The sequence below is a fragment of the Monodon monoceros genome, unplaced genomic scaffold, assembly GCF_005190385.1.
Source record: "Monodon monoceros isolate NGI ecotype Baffin Bay Population unplaced genomic scaffold, NGI_Narwhal_1 Super_Scaffold_2, whole genome shotgun sequence".
NCBI lineage: Eukaryota > Metazoa > Chordata > Mammalia > Artiodactyla > Monodontidae > Monodon > Monodon monoceros.
The window spans coordinates 19,940,573-19,965,676 of NW_021703776.1; the positions used below are offsets into that span (position 1 = coordinate 19,940,573).

Below are 25,104 nucleotides of genomic sequence, written 5' to 3' on the forward strand. Positions count from 1 at the left end.
GTAATAGTGTACAATGTGTACAGTAACAGGTGCATCTAAAAATACAGAAGCAATAGAGAGAAAGAATTAATTCTGCCTGGAGATGTCAGGCAGCCACAGATGCTGACCACTGAGATGTTTTAAGGAAGAATAAGAATTCTCCAAGTGGACAGGAGAGAGAAATTGAAGCTAGGGCAATATAATGTGCAAAGACATGGTATGGAACTGTGTTAGTTTTCTATTGCTCTCACAGCAAATTACCGCAAACTTGGTGGCTTAAACACAAATTTATTATATTATAATTCTGTAGGTGAGGCGTCCAATATGAGTCTCAGTGGGCTAAAATCAAGGTGTTGACAGGACTGCATTCTTTTCTGGGGGCTTTAGAGGAGCATCTGGTTCTTTTCCTGTTCCAGCTTCTAGAGGCTGCCCTTATTTCTTGTCTTGAGATCCCCTTCCTCTGGCAGGTCAAGTCCTTCTCACACTTCCAATCTTTCCTTCTTCTTCCATTTCATACCTCTGACTCAGCTAAGAAAGATTCTCTGCTTTAAAGGACTCACGTGATTAGACTGCACCCAGCCAGATAATCCACCATAATCTCATCTTAAAGTCCATATCTGCAAAGTCCCTTTTGCCATATAAAGTAACAAGTCTACACACGATAGGGATTAGAATGTGGACATCTAGGGATGGGGGAATCATTCTTCCTACCACAGCACGTGGCCTAGAACTGAAATGGTCACAATAGGTTTAGAAAGAGAGGAGACAGGTTTGGAGAGGGTGGCAGCTGCCGGATCTTGAAGGCCCTGGTAAACCATGTAGAGGGACCAAGACTTAATCCTGAAGGTGACAGGATCCTCTGAAGGGTTTTAAGCAAGGCGAAAATTGTGTTTTAGATAAAGCACTCTGCTGGCAGTGTGAAGGACAGATTCAAGGGGACACAACTTGAAGTAAGGAAAGTGCTTTGTTATCTACTGCCACCTTCTCAATAAGAAGTGATGAAGACTTGTGTATAGCACTATATAGATTCTGTTTATTCTAAGAAACTCTCTGATAATATCTAGTTCAACAGAATCTATGGATGAAATGCCCCATATCAAAGTTCTCTCCAAAAAAATGGTCACAATACATGAACATTGATATTGTATCATTTATGTAAACCATTTCATGTGTTCCAGGTGTTAGATGAAGATGTTTATTGTTCTCTAACCCTAATTCCCATAGTCTTGAATGGCCCTTGCCGAAATAAAGTCCTAGCTTGTCCAATAACAGTAGCCTGCAGGCCCCTCTGTTCAGGAGTCATCAGCATGTAGGTAGGTTCAGACTGTGAGTAGGAGGTAGTTCAGATGAGGGACAGCGAATAATTTTAAAAAAGAAAAAAGGTAATGACAAAATCATGGGCAACACCAACTTTTAAAGGAGGACCAGAGAAGAAAACAGAAGAGTAAGGAGAGAACCCTGAGACCCTATGTCACAGGAACCAGAGGAGGAGAGAGTTCAAGGAACAATGAACTGTAATAAGTCAATAGTAATAAATGTCATAAAATTATCAAGTATGATAAGGACAGAGAAATGTTTGAATTTAATAATTAAGAGGTCACTGGGGCTCCACTTCTAATCAAGATGGAATAACATAAACTAGATTTACTCTCCTACCTGAAACAACTAAAAAATGGACCAAATCAGGTGAAACAATGGTTTTCAGACTTTGGACAACAGCACAGGACAGTGATCCCTAGGAATAGGGAAATAAAAGAGTTGAGAACTGCAACTGCCCCGTTTTACTACTTAGAGAGTGTTTCCAAATGATAGCATAGAGAGGGGATTCCAAACAGAGCCAGGTGGTCTTGCTGATTTGAGGAGACAGAGTTTAGGGTTCAGGGAGGCCAAGTTGACTAAAATATACAGGTGAGGCAATGGAAGAGTTTCAAAGAGAGAGAGAGAGAGAGAGCTCCAAAAATCTGCCGAGGGAAACTGATCAGTGCATGCGTGTGAGGACACCACTGAGGCTGGGAAAGAAATCCCAGAGAGGAGGGAATGGAACAATACTTGGAGGTCATGCAGAGCCAAGAAGAGTTCATGTTAGGAGGTTAAAAAGACCTGTTGACACAGAAGGGTACTGACTCAGTAGTGGGACCAAATTAGCCCAGAAAAAGGATTATTCTGGACTTCCTTAACAAAGTTTAAAAGCAAGGCTTGAAAGGATCAAACCGTTTCCAAGAAACTTAACTGTGACTCACAAAGCCCCCAAGTATTTAAAGGAATACTCCTCCCCAAAAAAGAAAGAAAAATCCATTTCACAATAGTGTAAAACTCACAGTGTCTGGCATCCAATCAAAACTTAGTAGGCGGGCTTCCCTGGTGGTGCAGTGGTTGAGAGTCCACCTGCCAATGCAGGGGACACGGGTTCGTGCCCCGGTCCGGGAAGATCCCACATGCCGCAGAGCGGCTGGGCCCGTGAGCCATGGCCGCTGAGCCTGCGCGTCCGGAGCCTGTGCTCCGCAACGGGAGAGGCCACAACAGTGAGAGGCCCACGTACTGCCAAAAAAAAAAAAAATTAGTAGGCATGCAAAGAAGCAGGAAAATCTGACCTATAATGAGAAGAATCAATCAATGGAGTAGACACAAAAATAGAACTAGTAGACAAGGACATTAAAACAGCTATTATATATATTTTGAATGTAGGGGGAAAGGTAGAGGAAAACATGCGCATAATGAGAGAAGTGGAAGTTATAAAAAGACCCAAATCAAACTTCTAAAGATGAATAATACAACATTTGAGATGAAAAGTTCACCACATGAGATTAAGAGCAGATTAGACACTAAAGATAAAGAGATTAGTGAGCTTTAAGATATAGCAAGAGAAACTATCCAAAATGAAACAAAGAAAAAAGACTGGAAGATAAAAATGAACAGAACATCAGTGATCTGTGGACATCAAGCGGCCAAACAAATGATTAATTAGAGTCACAGAAGAAGTAGACAAGGGGACGGAAAAAAATGTTTGAAGAAATAACACTTGAAATTTTTCCAAATTTGAGGAAAACTATAAACCCACAGATTGAAAACTTTGAACAAATCTCAAGCCAAAGAAAACCACACCAGGACATATCCTAAACAAATTATTGAAAAACGGTGATCATGAGAAAAATATCAAAATCAGCCAGAGAAATGAGGATGTCATTTGTCCGTTTACCAGTCTGGTGATGGAGTGGGAGCCTGGTCACTATGGATTGGTGAGTGACTGGAAGGTAAGGGAGTGGAGATAAAGGGCAGAGACAACTCTTTTGAGAAAAACTGAAACGAAAGAGAAGGAGAGAAAGAAAGGGGTAATTACATGGGAGCATAGCATCCAAGGGGTGTTCGGTTTTGTTTGTTTTTAATGAGATAGACTTGAGCAAATTTACAGGTTGAGGATAATGCTAATGCTAATAACTAACATTGATTAAGCCCTTATTTGTGTACTAGAGACTATACTCAATACCTTAATATATATTGATTCATTTGGTCTTCACTAGAGTCTTATGGGGGCTATTTTTCTCTCTCTTTTATAACTGAAGAAACCTGAGGTACAGATTGATTAAATATTACTCCTAATTACAGAGTTAAAAAGTAGCAGATCTGGAATTCAAACCAAAGTCCACTTGTAATGTACTTGACTTCTATGTGTTGAGCCAGCAAAGTAGGACAAGTAGAGGTTATAAAGGAGAGAAGGTATAACCGATGCCTGGGAAGAAGTAGGAGAGTATATATTTGAGAGCCCAGGTGGATGGGTTGGACTTGACAGGAGGAAAGGAAGATTTCATTTTTGAGATTTGGAGAAAGAAGTTAAGAGTGGGTGTAGGTGTAAGATAAATGGATTCGTTGATGAGTTTAGGTGGCCTAATTTTGTTTGGTAAATGAGTTAGGTGTACAGAAAAGCTAAAACGATATAACAACTAAGGGGAAAAGTCAAACAAAAAGAGTGATGAATCATTGTTGAGAGTTCAATTGCGTTTGAGCGACGTCAAATGGCTATGTTGTTTATTTCTAGCAGTGAAAGGGAGAGGGGGAGAGGGAGATAAGGATGGTAAGGATTTGCCCACCTCCCACAGCATGGCAGCTGTTTCTCAGGATGAGGCCCCCCGTAGGTAACGTCAAAGAGGCAACAGGAATAGAGTAGGTTAATAACGACGGTCACCTTGGTTGCCCTGCAAACACCCACACAAACACCTAACTGTTTCCTCATGCTGACCTCCTTCCAGATAAGTTCACTTGGTAAAAGCTCTTACTGAGCTATTACTTTCCTTGGAATGTCCTAAAATTTCAATTTTCAAAATTTTTTCCATATTATTACATGTCATCTATGAATCATGAACTCTTGTTAAACTTTGAGCTCTAGAGTAAATGTTTCCTTCCATTCTCAATTACGAACAAGGCAATTCAGTAATACAAGTATCTATTGTGAAATCATATTTATGAACTTATGACATTATATCTAACCTTTTGTTGTGTATACTCTTTGACAACTTAAGCTCGGGCTTTATGCTCTATTTCTTAGATTCTGCATTTTTAAAACGTGACAAACTTGGTTTCTGTACCCGGTTGTATCATGCAGTGTGAAAATGCAACTATCTTTTCCACGTTTATGTTTATGAGCAAAGCATTTCATCTACTAGAATTGAATCTTTTTCTTTTTAAGAGATTTGTTTTTAGTAGAGTAGACCAAATAAAGATAGGTTATCAGTCCTCTTTCCGAACATCTATGACTTCACCTTTTCCAAGTTATGTAAAAACTACAAAGGCATATCAGATGTTTTGCCCTGTCAGCTTTCTTCCAGATTCTGGGGTACCAAAGGCAATCTGGCTGGTGGAGTGATGGAAATAGCAAATAGGAAAGGAAATCTCTCCAACTTCCTGCTTTTTCTGTGGTCATAAAACCTGCCAACAGGCATCCTTGGCCCACCTGCCATCAAGCTTGGAACTACTGCTGTTTCAGATGAGATTCAAGTTAGGGAAAATACAGCTGAGTTTTCAAAAAGTCTGAGCTAGAATTTGGCTGTATCTGCCACTAGGATCTGATCGCAGTACTCTGCAGTTTGAAATTCTGCTCTGAATTCCTATTGCTTACAGCAAGAGTTTTCAAGCATATTTTAACAGCCTTGTATTATTAAAAGTACTATGTATACATTGGAGAAAATTAGGAAATACAGATAAGCAAAAATAAAAATATAAAAACCATACATTCTTACTACCCAAAGGACCTCATTTTAAAAATCTTAGTTCTTATCCGAGATCAGTACTTTATTGATAGTCTCTATTCGATGAATTGTCATCATAATCACTTCTAATTCTTTAAATGTGGTTTCCTTTCATTCTTTCAACATATTTATAATAGCTGCTTTGGAGTTTTTGTTAAGTCCAACGTCTACACACCCAAAGCAGTCTCCAACCTTTTTTCCTTGCACGTCTCATGACTTTTTGTTGAAAATTGGACATTTTGGATAACGCTGGAGCAACTTCGGATTCTGATCCTCCCCAGGCTTCTTCCTGTTGCTGTTTTGTCTTTGTTATTGTTGTTCAAACGTTTATTTGTTTAGTGACTTGGCTGAACTAATTCTGAAGTGTATCCTCCATAGTGTGCAGCCTCTGTTGTCTCTGTGTAATCTTTCCTTGTTTTTATTAAGTTTGGCTTCTTGGGTGCCGTGCTCCATAGCTTGGTCAGTCATTGATTAGTCAGAGATTGTATTTAAGCCTCCCGAGCCAGTAAAGGTTTCATCCTTTTCCACTGAGTCTGTATGTGGCTTGGGGACCACTTTCAAGGTTCAGGGCGTTTACACATCTGCCCCACCTTTAGCTCAGCGACTGATAGCTTGGAAGTACCCTCTCTGGTCATGCCCGAGAGGTCACAGCCTTGAGCTTTTCCACAGCCTTCTCGACCACCAGTACTGATTGTGATATTAGCAGGGTCCTCTTTGACTGTCTCTGGCCACGATTTCTCTGTTAAACTTCTGCTGATCTGCCTCCACCGGTATCACCAAGCTATGAGCTTCCTCTTACTGTTCATTCCTGTGATAGCTATTGTTTTTGACAATGCTCTGGGGCATGAATAGTCTACACTGTTCCAAGTAAAGTGAGCATTCTCAGGCAGGACTTGATCAGCAGAAGCTGGGGTGCTAGGGGACTCTGATCTTCCTAGGTTGCCACGCCTGCCCAGAGACTCCTTGGAAAGCAGGAGCTTGGGGAGTGGGGAGTGGGCACTACTGAACGGCTGCAGCCGCCCCCCGGTGAAGTTCTTTCACAAACGGAGCTGGGCAGGAGGGGAGGTGGAGTGCAGCAGTTTTCTGGGGCTGCCCCACCCGCCTGAATGCATCTTCAGGAATAGGAAGTTGGGGGCGGTGGGCTCTTCATTGGCCACCAACCCTGCCCGGAATAGTTCTTACACAACTGGGAGCTAAGGGTGATGGATGCAGCTCATGGTGCAAATGCCACAGTCTCCCACGCTTCTTAGTGAGTTTCAGTAGATTTTGTTAAATAAATGCCTCTCAATTTCTTGCACACCCTTAGGTCAATTTCCAGACACCGTAAATGGTTGTCTTAGATAATTTTGACCAGTTTAATCGATGTTTCTTTGAGAGAGAGGATTCATCGAGCTCTTCACACTACCATTCTGGAAGTTCCACCCCCTGGAAAGGGTCTATAATTTATAATTGTTCTTATTTGCTTTAACTTACAATCTAAAGAAAATAATTGCAAAATACCAAATATACTTTTTTATGAATAATAAAACTACTGAGAGTAGTTTTAAGCATTCCGTAATTTCTTTTGTGTCTCTCTCCTTGAACTGTGGGCTACTGTAGGGAGGCCCTATGTCAATTCACTTGTTTCCATTGTGCAGGGCAGTTGGTGGAAGGTAATGGTCTCTTCAGCCTTAAAACAAAATACTATATGTGTTTCTAAACATGTGATTCCATAATTACCTTACCCAATGGCTGACCTCCAGTGGCTATCTTACTAGGCTAGCTTGTTGGCTAGTTACAAGGCTGGCTCCCATGTGGCCTTCGTAGTACACACATACTCATATAAGCCCACACTCACACACACAACCTTTTCCCAGTTACTTTTCTCCTTTAAGAGTGTCCATATGCAAAGATTTTTTTTTTTAACCAGTTAGACTTTAAAGGTACAGTGCCTATGTCCTATACCCTTTTTAGGAGCCAATGACAATGTTTGTGATACAAAATAAATTATGTATTGGCTCAAAATCCAGAAAGAAAACCGCAGAACCAAAATAAATGTGTTTAATTAAATATCTATAAAATCTAACATTAGGTCAACCCACCAACAGCAACTTAACACTTAAGAAGTTACACATGGGGGGTTCCCTGGTGGCGCAGTGATTAAGAATCCGCCTGCCAATGCAGGGGACACAGGTTCGAGCCCTGGTGTGGGAAGATCCCACATGCCGCGGAGCAACTAAGCGTGTGCGCCACAACTACTGAGCCTGCGCTCTAGAGCCCGTGAGCCACAACTACTGAAGCCCACGCACCTAGAGCCTGTGCTCCACAACAAGAGAAGCCACCTCAATGAGAAGCCCATGCACCACAACAAAGAGTAGCCCCCGCTTGCCACAACTAGAGAAAGCCCACGCGCAGCAACGAAGAGACCCAACACAGCCAAAAAAAATAACAAATTAAATTAAATTAAAAACAAGAAGCTACACATAAATTATATAGTGAGAAGTGGAACCTCCTCAAAGGTTTTAAATATCCTGTTCCCCATATTTCACTCATACATAAAAAAGAGGGTTGTGGGGACTGGAACCCAGGCCTGGCACCAGCTTGTAGGGCCCTCGTGAAAGATCCCAGATACTTTCACAAAGAGATGGTTGCATAGTGCATTTACCAGTGTTTTCCTACCCTGATTCTGGTACAGAAACCATGAAACCCCACTCTGTAGACTCAGGCACTTGCATGTTCTCGGTTCCATTCAATTCATTTGTTCACTCAGCACGTATATGCCAAACACCTACACTGCGCCTGGGGTTCTCCTGGCTGACGATACAGTGAAGAACAGGGTAACCCAGGCCCTTTCCTCACCGGGCTTTACACCAGCTGAGGAATAACATTCTTTTGATCATAATAAATAAATGTACTATTACAGCTGGTAATATGTTACGTTATGAAGTACACAGTTGTCTGGGGGGTGCGGTGTATGTGGGTATCCGTCTTAGATATAGACTTCAGAGAAGGCCTTTTTATGGACTTTTAAGCTTTTCAAGGCCTTTTTATGGATATTGAAGCTGAGGTACGAAGAAAGAGTTGGAGTGAAGGAGGGTGGGAACGAGGAATGGCCAATGCAGAGGCCTGAGGAAGGAAAGGGGTTCATGCATTTATGGAAACAGAAGGCGGCCGGTGTGGCTGCAGCAGTAGGAGCTGGAAGACGGTGCTGTGAAAAGGGGCTGATGGGAGGGAAGCAGCGTCAGACAGGACCTCAGGGGTTGTACCAAGGGTCTTGAATTCTATTCCACTTGAAAAGTTTTGAGCGCCAAGCATAACAAGAGCATGTTTGATTTTTTAAAATGATCTCCATGGGAAGTAGATAGATAGGGGCCCTGAGTGGAAACACAGATGGGGAGGGGGCGGTTGGAGTTTCACTGTAGTCCGGCTGAGAGATGGTGTGACCGAGACTGGCGGGATAGGGAAGGGAGAGGAAAGTGGATGGACTCAAGAAATATTCTGAGCTAAGAACAACAGGGCATTGAGAAACCCAAATCTTATCTTTAGTTCTATTTTTTGTTGCCATGTCACCAGCAGTCCAGTTAAGTCCAACCTAATGCAAATGCTCATTGCATTATGGTAACACTAGCGTTTGATGTTGTGTTATGACGTTTGTTAGCTACTTATCACCTAACTCAGAGAGTAAATCAAAAGTTCTTTTGCCAGAAATGAAAAAGGAATAAATACAATCACTTTGTGTACCAGATAAATTTTCATGTTTCTTTGACAGCAGAGGCAGAGGCATCGTGGTACAGAGGAATGATCATGGATTTTTGGAGCTGGACCACTTGGGTTTAAATCCTGACTCTGCCTTTAACTAGCTCTATAACTTTAAACAAATTACTTAACCTTTCTAAACTTTAGTTTGAAATGGAGATAATTCCTGTTCACAAAACATTTTCAGGAATAAAATAACTGATGTACAACAGTTGCTCATAAAAGATGCTCAATAATTATTAGTTCTCTCAACTTACAAATAGCCATCCTAGTAATCTATACTCTGTAGGTTGTTTGCTAAACCTAGAAATATGGTTGTTTTAGAATTGAAAGAATTTCACTCAATTCCTTCCCTCGATTTACAGATGAAGAAATCACAGCCTTCATCTAGAGAGGTAAAAGAACTCAGAGGTAAAAGAACTCGCCCAAGAACTCAGAGCAGAACAGAACTAGAACCATTTTCTCTGAACACCTACCATCTTTCTAATAAGCCTTATTGCCTCATATGTTTCCTAATGTTTAACTGAAAGATTTTATGGTACATCCATATACCCATTTTATCTCTGCTTAAAGCATAAAGGGGGTGATGGCTAATAGTGGTCTTGTATTCCTGTGTTCTCTTTGCTAGTTACATGCTATGGGGAAACTTCCTGCAACCAGGATGGCAGAGTTAAAAGCCAAGTACACCTTGCTGCATGATACCGTGATAAGGTATGCTACTTACCGGCGTGAAGACACCTTTACTCACATCTCTACTTCTTACTTGTAGTGGGACCTGTCTTATTTTTCATTTTCCCAAAAGCAGACTCTGAGACAAAGATTTGAGTTCAAGCGTTTTAAGAAGTGTACCAGAAATTATTGTGAGACAGTGGGGAAGTGAGATGGGGAAGGGTGTCATCCAGCTGGGGGTGTGTTAATCTTCAGGTTAACACTGCAGGCAACTGGGGCTCAGTCTCACTGAGGACTCTCTGAGTGACTGTAGAACACGCCCCAGAGCTCTCCCACTGAAGGGTGAGGATGCTGGCATATTTGTTCACTAATTTCCATCCTTCGTTGATCAAAGATTGCTTCTAGGTAGGTGAGCTCCTGGCACTTCTAGCTTACCCTGTGAGAAGTCAAGAAGTTCCATTGGCCAGAGAAAGCTCTCAGGCAGAGGCATACAGATGCTGTTGCTATATATGATAACTGTCCATCAAAGCTACAGGTGACCCCTAGAGTGTGCCAAGGGGACTTCGGTGAGGCACTGACATTCTCTGCTACGGCACACTCCTGTAAGATTCTCTCCTCCCCACCTTTCTTCATCACTCAGAGGTGTAGGTTCTGTGACAAGCCCAGCCTACATCTGCTGAGATTCCTGTCTTTACTTCTCACCTGCTCCTCCTCTCCCTGGCTACTCGCCTTAGCCCAGTCCTAATTAGCAGAGGTCAGAAGACTAGGTTTCAACAGAATAATTCAACAAGGTTTCCCAAGCATCTGCCATCAGCCACTGGGAATCAAGGGGGGAGGAGCGTGAGAAAGAAGGGGAAATCCTGTTCCGCTGCTACTCCCAAGCCTCCTTCTTCCTTTTCCCCGCCTTCTGCCTCATAGCTTTGCATGACATCTTCATTAAAATCCAAGAAGAGACACAGTGAATGGAAACTCCATCCTGTGATTCCCCAGCCATCCTCTCCCCCGATCTCCAACCATTACTCCTACTTCTTTTCTTGCTCATGCATTCGGCTATGCTGAGGATGGGAGCCTGAGGGAGGAGTGAAGGAGAAGAGCAGAACTGCATCCCTACGTTCCCTTCACTTTGACTCCACCCCATATGCACTCAGCTCCATCTCCGTTCCTAACCAACCTCCAGTGTCAGAGAGACATGCAGGACCAAGGCTATGACGTTACTTCTTTCTCCTTCCAGGCTGTGTTGCAAAACCATTACTTCCCTTCTGCTACCACATTTTACCCCCTCCTGACCCCTTAGTTCCCTCTTTTGTGATTACAACCAACACCCACCACTCTCTCCCACCCCACTGCCTGGTGGGTGGGAGAGGCATGAAGATATAGACTCTTTACTCTTGCTGCCGGGGCTGTAGCAGGACAGATATAGGCCAGAAATGCTGGACTGAAATTGAATGAGTCTTCCATAGAAACCACATTATAAGTGTTGTTAAATTCTCTTCTGCTGACACTATATTTCAAGTCCATGTATGTAAGTTACCACTTGCCTTCTGGCTGGAACCCTAACCACCTTGTTCACCCACTTTCTGAGGGAAAACAGGCACTAGGGCCCAAGCCAATACCTTACAATTCCATAGTTGAAGACTCATGTTAAGGACATCAGGTAACTTCAGATTTACAAAGTATATACAAGGAAATTGAACTGTAAGAAATAACTCCAGCTTTCATGAACGGAAATTGCATCTATTATCTTTATAGCTGTTGTTGCTATTTGGTACCTAACATAGCGCCTGGAGCATAGGGTGTCCCAATAAATGTTCTGCTGTTGAGCAAATGACATACTGAAGCCTGAGAAAATGGGTGGGGCTGGTAACCTCAGTTGAGACAGGCTTGATTAAGTTATTGGGCATCTCTGCAAATGAGCAGAAACCTGAAGATTTCTCCCAGTGAGGAAAGTTGTTGGGGAGTACACACACACACACACAGAGAGCTGCCTTTAAAACAGGAACTGGCAGGGTCTTGCTTCCGAACAGGAGAGATGGCCAATGTGAGGAAGTTGGGTTTCTGAGAAAGATAAGTCAAGTCTGCCGGTAAGGCTGGAGCTGATGTTAACGTATGATGCAGTACAGGTGAATGATTTCTAGAAGGTTACTGGAGCTTCCATTAAGTCCAGTTTCTATGTTCATTCAGTTCTGCCTCTAGCCAGATTGCTTAACCCTTTTCCCAAGATAAAGCCAAAGCCATAGAATATAACTGGAGTTGTAGGAATCGCCCTCTGCTGTGACATTCACGTCCAGCTGTAGCCAGGCACTGATGTTATGATCAGAAATCTGTAAATTAATTGAAGTCCATAATTTTACAGGAGGATTTTTCTTCCTAGTTTCCTAGCAAAGTGTCATTAGAAAATTTACTGTCTTTTCTTATCACTAAGGAAGAAAAGGTTTTCCTTCAATCAGGTCATGAGAGTCCAAGAATTCAAGAAAGCCAGGGTTGCTGGGGCACCTGGAGGGAGGACCCGCTCTTTTCATTATTATTCTTCCCACCCTTGGAAGGTCATGATCATTCTTTAATGTCAAGTGCAAACATCACATTCCCATCCATCTAAGCCTTTCTCTGTCATCTCCCACCTTCTTGATCAAGACACTAGAGGTAGCACTTGTCAGCTGGTATTCCCTCTGCCTATTCACGTCTGCTCCCCTCTGCTAGACTGTGAGCTCCATTTGTCTCTAGTACCTAGTGCAAGACTTGTTACAAAAATGCCACTGAACTGAATTGAACCTAGGAATGGAAGGAACTGGGGCAGCAGTGTGGACATACTCCCTCCACTCCTCACTAGAACCCTCCCCACAGGAGTTACTAAAGGTACTGAAGGTGTACACTTCTCATTATGCAAATCTCTGTTTTTATGGGACCCAGCATGCAAGAGTCAGAGGTCCAACTGCTACAGGAGGCCAAACATTTCACTGAGCAAATACAACAGCAGGAGTTTCACCTGAAGCAGGCTGATAATTTTCCGCAGGCATTCACCACCGAGGTCTCCAAAATGAGAGAACAACTTCTCAAGTATCAAAATGAATACAGTGCAGTGGAGGAAAGAGAGTTCCATAATCAGTACAGGTTGAATAGGTAAGTACATGATTCTCTCAAGCTCGCTGAAGACAGATACAAGCAGAGCTGTTTCCACATAAACGAAATGAGAAAAATTAGACTAACTGAAGAAGGAATTTTAGGTAGAGTATGAGAGAGCAGTGTTAAGAGGACGACAAGCCTAGCTCTTTCCTTGATTCCCTAGAACAGGCAGTCCCTGAAAAAGAAGGTTACACAACTTGCAGTAAGAAGCTCAGGTGACAGGGAGATGCTCTCAGGAAGAGGAGATCCCTGTAGTGGTTTCCATGTGTCAGGAAAGCCATACCCATCAGGAGTTGCAACCAAAGAACATACTCCATAGAACCAGGACTTGGCTCACACTCTCCGCCTTTCCAGCCCTGGTGGTGGCCCCTTATCCTCTTGCGATATCAGATCCTATGTCTGCATGGCCGGTACCCCACAAGCACTTGCCAAACAAGCTGTATGTGAATGGAGGGTCACATCTGTTTCACTTGATTCTTCTAATATAGGAATGGGGACCACATAGTCAACCCTATTCTCCTATTACCAGACTATTCCTTAGGATCAAGGAAGAAAGTGATACCCTTTTGGAAGACACATTCACTTATCCAAATCTGGAGGATGTCATTCAGTGAACTACAGCAGAAATGTATTGCTAGAAGGGATAAATGTTATTTCTAAAATCTCCTCTAACATTCCTCCTGTGAAGAGCAAGTCAGTGAAAGAGTTTGTTCAGCAAATCACACTATTTAGATTGAATTTCAAAACAACTGCAAAATCCAGGTTTTGTGCTCTGTGCTGTGCCTGGGTACCGGAGAGAAAGCCAAACCACCTCTCCTAGAATTTGTTACCATTTAAGGTGACAGGACTTTCTCTGGCTATTTTTAAGAGTAGGTAGAGTTCCCTCAGAGTGAATGTAACTCAGTCCTGCCAAGAGATAAGCGAATGACTTCGGTGACCTTTGGAGGACTTTGCCCACCCTGGTTTTGAATCCTCTCTTTGGGGCCTATAATTTCAGCTGGGGGAAGAAGAAGACTGGCTTAATCAGGAGAATTATATTCAGGGGGAAAGAAATCTGAGTTCTTCTTTGTCTTTCAGTCTAAACTTGTTTCAGGCTCACCAGTGAGATCTGTAAAAAGAGAGCCTAACTATTTCTGTGCTCTGTAAGCACTCTTTCAGTTGAGAAAATAATGAAATTAAAACAATTGGTGGCTGTTCATTAGTATTGAAAATATGAATGCTTGACATTTCCACAAAAGGGTAAGAGGACCATAAGTCAGTTGATATTTAAGTTGTTTAAAATTTCCAACTATTCCTGCCAAGGGGAGAAGAAAAAAAAAAAAAAAAGACCAGAACTCTTGCCTTTTAGGTATAGACAGGCAAATTGTTCACTGAGTTGCTTGGGATGGGGCTGGAGGTGGAGGACTGTACATAGTGACCTACAGTAAACAAGGACATTCAAAATTAACATTTGCAGAAATGTTTAGTGTGTGTTCATGTTGGATTTGTTAACATGTTATACTGTAGCTTAAGCAAATTCCCTTGCATTCTCAAATACTAGCAGCTCAAGAATTAACAAACTTATTTTCATAAAAATAATGGTGATAGCAAAAGAAATACCAGGAAAGAATTATAGGCTGTATACTTCATTGGCTTAACATTACATGGTATGGAAACAAATTCACTCAACACTCCCTCCCCAGGAAAAAAGTAGATATTTCCATCCCCACATAAAAATAAAGAAACTAAGCCAGCGAGGGGGAAAAAAAAAGAAAAAACACTATTCATCCAAATATTCAGATGATATTTTTCAAATCAGCACAACAAAATCTCATTTTATTCAGAGCCTGAATAGCAGAAGCCCAAATAACTAGCACTCCCCCACCCCAGCATCTTTTGGAACTTCTGACTCACTGGCAGCTACTAAGAACAATATACTGTTCACATATGCTAGAGAAAAGATATTCCTCTATAATTTGATTTTCTTATGTTTTCACATAATATAAACTCCTATTAAATGCTAATGGTGAGCATAATTACACGACTGGTTAATAATTAAATCTGTTACAACAGTTCCTGGTTTGGGATTAATATTCATAGATGATCTCTTGATAAATATGCAGTTCAGGAAAGAATATGTAACCTACTTAAATAAATTAAGTAAATACATTACAAATAAGTAATGAAGTGATTAAATAAATACTGTCGAGAACTTATTTTAGAAACAAAGTAGAATTCATTATCTTTCCAAAAACTTCCCCTGAAAAGACTTTTTAGTATTCTTTTCAAGGTTTTCCTTGCCTTCACTTTGTTACGTTTTGGGGGGCTTCTCTACTTACTAGTTAAGTCCTGAGATTTGGACGGCAAATCAATTGTGTCTCTCATGCTAAATCTGATATATTCTGACAAGTCTCCATCAGCTGGGGAAACAGGGCCGTGGTCGGTCAGTGCTGTCTGTCATGGGTGTGGACGTGGAGAGGGGGACACGCGTGCTGCACGTGTGCAGGACTATCACAGTGTGACCGTGGCCTTGGTAACTATTTCCTCTGCCATAGCTGCTTCCCTGTTGGTGCTCACCCAGGGGTTTAGCAGTCATTTTCCATTCTTAGTCCAACAGTAACAGCACAATTGGAACCAAGAAACAAACAGATCTGGTAAGAAAGGAACAGAGGGATTATTTTAGTGATGTCTCTGGAATTCCAGAAAGTTAGAATATGACAGAGGGCCATACAGTGCATCAGGATTAGTAGTAAGGAAAAACTCACAGCTGGAGCAGATTTTACCTTCTAAACATTAAAAACAAAAAAACCAAACCTTTCCTGCTCCCCCTGTGCCAACCAAGAACAGAGCGAGCTTACAACAGGTTTTGCAGCGTATAGTCCTCATAACTGAGAGAGAAACACCCGAGATACACGTTTACAAGGCAGATCCAACCCTACAACTAACGATTCCACTTTCTATCCGGGCCTCCCCACTCAAGGCAAGGTTTGAATTGCTTACAGACTTCCTGTGTGATTCTGAGTCGTGTCAGAGATTGAGAACTGTGGGTCCACAGAGCAGTCCTCAGCACTGACTACTCTAAGAATCACCTGAGGCTTCTCTCAGTGGCCACTCAGTCTGTGCTCCAGCACCTCCAGCGATGGGGGCTCACAGCCTCCCACAGCAGCCCAGCCAAGCCCAGCCCAGCCCAGCTTCGGGCAGCCTGACTCTTAGATGGCTTTCGCTTGTATTGGTTCAGAAATCTCCCTTCTTATAACTTCCACCCATTCAGGCTGGTTCTACTCCTGATGTGGATGATGCCTCTCTGCGCTTGGCAGCACACAGGGTTTCCAGCAGTCCCACTTCACCCACAAGTCCTTAAAACCAAAACCCTTTGATGACATGGTTTCAGTTCGGACTCTTGCTGTAGAAAAGTAATGAATCCTGAGGAGCTCTGACACTGAACCACCCCTTAGTCAGAAAAGCTGAAAATGTCAGATGTAGATTTTAATGTCAGTTTGAAAGTTTACAGGTTTATGTATATCAAGAGGCACAAGTATAATAACGTTTTTTCATTCCAGTAATGCCACGCAAAAATGAGAACCCAAAACAAGAAAACAGACAATGCATAAAGATGTTTATTACATTATTATTTATAAAAGCAAAAAATCTAAAGCAATCTAACTTCTAAAAAATAGTGGAATATTTCAATAGCAATGTATTCCAGAGGGAGCTTGATACTGAAAAGCACCCTGGAGTCAGATAGAGCTAGGTTTGATAGTCACTTCAGCCTTGACCGGTGAATTTGGAAGAGGTGCCTAACTCCTCAGTTTCTTCATTTGTACATTGAAGGTAACAATAGCCACTTAGAAAGGATCTGCAGTTTAGAACTGATGTTTGTGAAGACCGTGGCATACAGTAGGTTCAGTATATATTAGATAATATCAATATTAAGGATTATTTTATTATGGTACATCCACCCACTAGAAAACCTTGAAACTAGCTATTAAACTATTAATTATGAAGTCCGTTTTGCAACTTGGGAAACTATTTTAATTACACGTTAGGTAAAAATGGATGCAATAATATATACATATTTAATATAATTTCATTAAAATATACAAGGAAAATAAAAATGATCAATTGTGGTATGAGAGGTGTGGGATTATGAATGATGTATTTCTATAAATAAAAGCATACATCTTTTAAAGGAAAAATGTCAATGTTTCTTAACAAAAAAGAAAAAATCAGATGGCTTCACAGGCAAATTCTATCAAACATTTAGAGAAGAGCTAACACCAATCCTTCTCAAACTCTTCCAAAAAACTGCAGAGGGAGGAACACTCCCAAATTCATTTTACGAAGCCACCATCACCCTGATACCAAAACCAGAAAAAGATATTACAAAAAAAGAAAACTATAGACCAATATCACTGATGAACACAGATGCAAAAATCCTGAACAAAATACTAGCAAACAGAATCCAAAAACATATTAAAAGGATCATACATCATGATCAAGTGGGATTTATCCCAGGGATGCAAGGATTCTTCAATATACACAAATCAATCAATGTGATACACCATATTAACAACTTGAAGAATAAAAACCATATGATCATCTCAATAGATGCAGACAAAGCTTTTGACAAAATTCAACACTGATTTATGATAAAAACTCTCCAGAAAAGGGGCATAGAGGGAACCTACCTCAACATAATAAAGGCTATATATGACAAACCCACAGCAAACATCATACTCAATGGTTAAAAACTGAAAGCATTTCCACTAAGATCAGGAACAAGACAAGGATATCCACTCTCGTCACTCTTATTCAACATACTTTTGGAAGTCCTAGCCACGGCAATCAGAGAAGAAAAAGAAATAAAAGGAATACAAATTGGAAAAGAAAAAGTAAAACTGTCACTGTTTGCAGATGACATGATACTATACACAGAAAATCCTAAAGATGCCACCAGAAAACTACTAGAACTAATCAATGAATTTGGTAAGGTTGCAGGATACAAAATTAATGCACAGAAATCTCTGGCATTCCTATACACTACCAACGAAAAATCAGAAAGAGAAATTAAGAAAACAATCCCATTTACTATGGCAACAAAAAGCATAAAATACCTAGGAATAAACCTACCTAAGGAGGTGAAAGACTTGTACTCAGAAAACTATAAAACACTGATGAAAGGAATCAAAGATGACATAGAGATGGAGAAATATACTACATTCTTGGATTGAAAGAATCAATAGTGTGAAAATGACTATACTACCCAAAGCAATCTACAGATCCAATGCAATCCCTATCAAACTACCAGTGGCATTCTTCACAGAATTAGAACAAAAAAATTCACAATTTGTATGGAAACACAAAAGACCCTGAATGGCCAAAGCAATCTTGAGAAAGAAAAATGGAGCTGGAGGAATCAGGCTTTCTGACTTCAAACTATACTACAAAGCTATAGTAATCAAGACAGTATGGTCCTGACACAAAAACAGAAATATAGATCAATAGTACAGGATAGAAAGCCCAGAGATAAACCTACACACATATGGTCACCTAATTTACGACAAAGGAGGCAAGAACATACAATGGAGAAAAGACAACGTCTTCAATAAGTGGTGCTGGGAAAACTGGACAGCTACATGTAAAAGAATGAAATTAGAACACTACCTAACACAAAAATAAACTCCAAATGGATTAAGACCTAAATGTAAGACCAGACACTATAAAACTCTTAGAGGAAAACACAGGAAAAACACTCTTTGTTTGCCCAGCAAAGGAAACCATAAACAAGACGAAAAGACATCCCTCAGAATGGGAGAAAATATTTGCAAATGAAACAACAGACAAAGGATTAATCTCCAAAATATACAAACAGCTCATGGAGCTCAATATCAGCGAAACAAACAATTCAATTAAAAAATGGGTGGAAGACCTAAATAGACATTTCACCAAAGAAGACATACAGATGGCCAAGAGGCACATGAAAAGATGCTCAACATCACTAATTATTAGAGAAATGCAACTCAAAACTACAATGAGGTACCACCTCACACAGGTCACAATGGCCATTATCAAAAAATCTAGAAACAATAAATGCTGGAAAGGGTGTGGTGAAAAGTGAACCCTCCTGCTCTGTTGGTGGGAATGTAAATTGATACAGCCACTATGCAGAACAGTATGGAGCTTCCTTAAAAAACTAAAAATAGAACTACCATATGACCCCGCAATCCCACTCCTGGGCATATACCCTAAGAAAACTATAATTCAAAGAGAGACATGTACCACCACAATGTTCACTGCAGCACTATTTACAATAGCCAGGACATGGAACCAACCTAAATGTCCATCGACAGATGAATCAATAAAGAAGATGTGGCACATATATACAATGGAATATTACCCAGCCATAAAAAGAAACGAAATTGAGTTATTTGTAGTGAGGTGGATGGACCTAGAGTCTGTCATACAGAGTGAAGTAAGTCAGAAAGAGAAAAACAAATACCATATGCTAGCACATATATATGGAATCTAAAAAAAATAAATAAATAATAATGGCACTGATGCACTGATGAACCTACTGGCAGGGCAGGAATAAATATGTAGACATAGAGAATGGACTTGAGGACCCGGGGCAGGGGCGGGGGAAGCTGGGGCGAAGTGCGAGTAGCATTGACATATATACAGTACCGAATGTAAAATAGTTAGCTAGTGGGAAGCAGCTGCATAGCACAGGGAGATCAGCTCCGTGCTTTGTGATGACCTAGAGAGGTGGGATAGGGAGGCTCAAGAGAGAGGGGTTATGGGGATATATGTATGCATATGGCTGATTCACTTGGTTGTACAACAGAAACTAACACAGTATTGTGAAGCAATTACACTCCAATAAAGATTTAAAACAGAGAGAGAGAGAGAGAGAGAGAGAACGGATGATAGAAATGTAATTTAAAATGTCCTAAAGAATTATCCATTTTATGTTTGTTTAAGAAAATATCATTTTATATTTAAAGAAAAGACTGGAAGCCTTATCTTGTGGGAGAGCTTCCCATCACCATTTTGAAACTCAGGGACGCTCAGGTGGTCTTTACAATCCAGAGATGGCAGCACACTACCACCCCCTGGTGGCAACACGGCTGAGGCATAGGATCAAAAGCTTGGAAGTAAAATAGCAATTTATACGCAAGCTCTAAAAGGAAAGGTGTAAGTGTCCAAAACTCTGAAAAACTTCAACTTCAGCCTGTGGCCCACACAACTAACCTATATTAAATTCCACGTGGTGCATACTTATTACACAAATGTTAATTTACTTTATTGCAAATACAACTTCATAAAAATAAACCTGGTATGCATGCATCTTTAGACCTACTGGCTAGTGGGATCTGATAATTTGATGAAAGCAGTAGAGGCTGTAGCAGTAATCCAGGCGGGTACTAGTTTACTGCAAATAAAAGAAAAAGTCCAGAGCCCGCCTGAAGGAACTTGAGTCTGGGGGGCAGTTTGTGCTCCCAAGCAGTTACAATATGATGAGAGAACTGCTTTGATGGGTGTGTGTACAGTGTTGAGGCAGGACTGGGGAGGGAGCACCTAAATGGGCCTGTGGGACTCAGTGAAGCCATCACAAAGGATGGACACCAGGTCTGGCAAACACACCTGGGAGTGCATTCTGAGAAGAGAAAATAGAAAGTTATTACTGTGGAAATAGTATACTTTTTTGTACTTTGTCAAAGTTGTTTTTGTTTTTGTTTTGCAGCTTAATGGAAGAGAAAAGCCTCATAATAAAGGAAATCGAGAAGATACCTAAGCCAGGAGTAAGTCTTAGATGATCTAGACTTTGTTAAATACAGCTGGATTGAAACATCCCTTTTGATAAATATTAACGTTTATCACAACAACCATACCCTGAAACATTTGAAAGACCCAGAAATCTTAACAATGGATGGTGCTGAAAGGAATATGTGCATAACTTTTACAGTAAACATAAGTGGTGCCTATTATAGGATTTAGCTATTTGGCATCTAATTCAGGTTATGTTTAGTTGGACAATATCTGCTTTGTTTTCAGAGGAAAAAATGGTTGGCACTTAAAACCATTACTTTTGTTGTATCTACTACTCTCATAGCTTCCTGACTGTCTCAAGCTTATTACAAGAATTTTTTATAAAGGTGTATCACTTATTAATTCCTGCCTAACAAACTGCCCCAAAACATAGTGGTTTAAAACAACAGCCGTTTCTTATTTTCCTCAGTTCTGAATTCTTCTGGTCTGAGCTGGCTCATTTGGGGCTGGAAGGCCTAGGATGGCTTCATTCATATGTCAGCCAGTTGGGCCGCTAGTTGGTCTAAGGTCACATGTCACTGGTTACTCTCATGACGGTGGAAGGGTTTCCAGTCTCAGGAAAGAGACAGAGAGTCTCAAGAGAGGGCAAACCCCAACACACGCACTTTTCAAGCCTCTGCTTAAGTCACTGTTGGTAACATCACATTGGTCCAAGCAAGTCGCATGGTCACATCTAGAATCAATGGGGAGAGAAATAGGTCCTACCTCTTAATGGGAATAAGGACAAAGACATATTGCAAAGAGGCATGCAAACAAGAATAGGAGGAATTTATGTCCCTTTTTTTGCAATCTATCATAGAAAGTAAATACAGAGATCATCACACTTAGCATTGCTTTCACCTTCTAAACGGTTATATTTAAAAAGTATGTTGTTGGTGGTCTAATTCCAAGGCATAGAGTAAAATGCCTTTACTCTATATTCATAGAGTAAAATGCTATAATATATATGAGTATGAATATATTGATACATATTATATATTAATATAATTATGTATATATTATATACTAGTACAGAAGTATTCTTAACCATCATTTTCAACACAGATTCTGTGGGAAAAAGCATTGTGGATTTTAGTTCCTGACCATAGGATCACCAATTTTACCCTCGAAGCCACAGTGGAGGAGGACGAGGGTGATATGCAGAAAGGCCAGAGCAGGCTAAATGGATCCTTCCACTTAGTCATTAGTAATGTGTGGACCTTCTGAGTATAAGAAGGCTTCTCTCTCACAAGTCAAACACTCCCCAGAAAATCAGTCATGGGAAACAAAGACCTGTTAGGAGTCTGGGGCAGAGGGCATTTGGGGATAATGTGCCTGAGTTAGAGAAGTAGTATTAATAAGAGAGCAGGGGATTAAGGACTGCCAAGGATAAGATATTCCAAATATGAACTTCCTAATCTTTAATTCTCATGTGTGACTCAGGAAAACCATAAACCTGATATTCAAAGATTATTTGCATCTGGTGTTGCCAAATCACAAAGCTACTAGAAAAAAGGCTGGAAATTTTTACTAATGCTTTTTGGTATGAAATAAATATGAACTCAGAAAAAGTTAAATCTTCCTACTTAAAATGTAGGAAGATTAAAAAGAGCATTAATTTAAAAATGAGTTCAAATCTAATGTGAAATGTTTAACACACGCAGTAGAATTGCCATGCCTTTATTGAAGAGGTCAGAAATCATAAGTTGCATTTAACTTCGCAAGAAATCATTCATGAATCTCAAAACAAATATAATCAAAATGGTGAGTAAAATTATTTTTAATTTGATTTTTAAGGAGACAAATGTTTGCTCAGACTCTGTATAATCTGATAATTTTCATGACTTTTAAAGGAAATGGAGAAGATAAGAATATTGAGAGAAAGCACTGAAGAATTACGTAAGGAAGTAACGCAGAAGAAATTAGAAATTAAAAATTTACGGGAAGATTTGACATCCAAGCAAAAGCAATTACTAAAGGAGCAGAAGGAACTAGAAGAACTGTTCGAATATCAGGTCACCTTAAAGGTATGTTACTCACAGCTCATAAATATTTAAACATTGTGCCTGCAAGGACATAAAGGTGCATGGGTATGAAGATTGACTGCAAATGTTTGACAAAGGCCAAAACACACACACTGAAATGTTCTGCATTGTGACTGATCCTATCAAACTAAACCTGGGCTCTGGGAATTCACAAAAGACTCTGGAGTGTTTGGTAGCATCACTCTAAATTGGAGTCCTGACCTGGGGAAAAGGCCTCTCTAAACCTCACCAAGCATTTTTCAATATTGGAAATGAGTGTCACAAACACAATCACTTCCTTCAAGAGCAAGCAAATGTTCTAACCTCTTTTGTATACTGTTATTACTGCATCCTTCTTTGTCTGTTTGATTCCACTTCACTTCCCTCTCACCGTGAAAGTGATGCAGGGCCTGTATTTATGTTTTAGGATATAATTAAATTTCATTTTATTTTGAAACCTTTGTGTAATAGGTCTCAAAACAATCGAAGTAACCTAGACTTACATCTTAAAACTACATCTGAGACACCTTGGCTTAGAGGACAGTTATGATTCACTTTGACCTCCTTTTCCTTAAGAGTCAGAGCAGTCGGCCAAGATGTACCCAGATGCCACCCAGAACACAGGCACTGAGCACAGGTGGATTTACAAGGAACCCAATGAAACTAAGGCTTCACATGCACGAACCACCACCAAGGTCCTGAACCTAATTATCATTTATAACTTTTGATTCTTTTTCTTAAAAAGAGCTCCCCAAGACTTCCCTGGTGGCACAGTGGTTAAGAATCCACCTGCCAAGGCAGGGAACACGTGTTCGAGCCCTGGTCCGGGAAGATCCCACATGCCACAGAGCAACTAAGCCCGCGTGCCACAACTACTGAGCCCACATGCCTAGAGCCCGTGCTCTGCAACAAGACAAGCCACCGCAATGAGAGGCCCGTGCACCACAATGAAGAGTAGCCCCCGCTCGCCGCAACTAGACAAGCCTGTGCGCAGCAACGAAGACCCCAAGCAGCCATAAATAAATAAATAAATTTATAAATAAATATATAATACTTAAAAAAAAAAAGAGCTCCCCAAATTGTACAAGTTTCAGCCTCACAAAATTTAGATCTGCCTCAAGACTGAGCAAGATCCCAGGGAGAAACGCACCAACACTGCAGGGACGTCCTCAACCCCCAAGCATCTGTGTTACGCCAGACCCCAAAGTCCAGTGTGATCCTCTGGCAGGAAGGGGCTCTTCCACAACCCCTGCCATGTACATAAGATTCTTGAGGTTAAAAGTGAATCCTCCGCGAATCCACAGAGCGCAGTGCAAAGTGGCGTGAGACAAACCTAGCTCCTGATCTTGGCCTTGCCATTTACAAGCTGTGTGAGTTTGGGAAAATTAGCCTCGGTCTTAGGCAGGGTTCCCTAGAAGCAGAGATTAAGACAAGTATTCACTGAGCAGGAGCTCTAAGGAGAATCCCATAGGGTAGCGAGGGAAACAGGCTAGAAGTGGGGTTCGAAGCGGGCCAAAATACGGTTTCAGGAGAACCCTCCTGGCAACCTGATGCCATGAATTGCACCGCAGTGGTTGCTCCACCCTGAGGCAGAGGGATGGGCTGCTGTGTCTCCACATGGGTCACAGCCTGCTCCCCTCCACCTTCCACCCCCCCTCCCCCGACAAGGCAGCTCTGCCAGCCGTGGCAATCCTGTGGAGAGAACAAGCATGAGCTGTCAGCAGCCTCTGCAACCTCTGAGGGATGGGTGTACCTCCATAAAGGGAATCTGGGCAGAGCGCCCAGAGGATGTGTTACGCTCAGTTAGCTCCTCTTTAAAATGGTAACAACCATTACCATCTTGTAAGGTCATTATGAATATTAAATGGAATAATTAAAGCACACTGCATAGTACAGGACAGATAGTAAGAATTCTACACCTTGCAGTTCTTTTCTCTTTCCTGTTTAATTTGCTTGACTGCTTCTGGTCCAAGACTACATAATTTAACATGGTTGCATTTCTTTACTAGGATGAAGTGGTCCACCATCAATCCATTCCTGTACAAACTGGAAAAGAGATAGAAAAAACAACACGCAAAAAAGTGTATGGCTTAATTTTATTTTTTATCCCTCCCAGCCCATGCTCCCCCAAGTTATGTGTGCATGCTAAAACAAGAATATTAACCACTGAACACATCGAATTACTGTTATAAGTTTAGAAATACCTGCATTTGGCCCTGTCTATGTTGTATATATCAAGTTCTTCAGGAGAATGCAGTGCAGCACATCACTGTCATTCCTAGCATTTATGTCTTAATTTTGGGACAATATTCTCTTTCCAATTTTATATCATATCTCTATGGAGAACACCAACTGACTTTAACAGATCTGTGCATGGAATAAATTATTGGAACTGTGTAGAGTTTCATGGTCTAGATATATGTTGGCCAGCCAGAGGCCTAAAGCCCAAGTGACAGTAACTCTTCACTTGCCAGCTATTCACGTGTGTAAGACCTCCAAGCATTCAGAGTAGATTTGGAGGCAGAAGTCACTGAGGAATTCTCAAGGTT

The 25,104-nt window shown here is 41.0% G+C and overlaps 1 protein-coding gene across 1 annotated transcript in view; it reads left to right on the plus strand.

The window, feature by feature from the left end:
- The window catches only part of CCDC146 (coiled-coil domain containing 146), a 138,507-nt gene that overhangs the window by 80,240 nt on the left and 33,163 nt on the right, over positions 1-25,104 (plus strand). Inside the window, exons 3-7 of the mRNA XM_029232929.1 lie at positions 9,583-9,665; positions 12,531-12,740; positions 20,467-20,524; positions 22,385-22,558; positions 24,565-24,638. Of these exons, the coding sequence (XP_029088762.1) occupies positions 9,583-9,665; positions 12,531-12,740; positions 20,467-20,524; positions 22,385-22,558; positions 24,565-24,638 (599 nt within the window). The remainder of the gene's footprint in view (positions 1-9,582; positions 9,666-12,530; positions 12,741-20,466; positions 20,525-22,384; positions 22,559-24,564; positions 24,639-25,104) is intronic.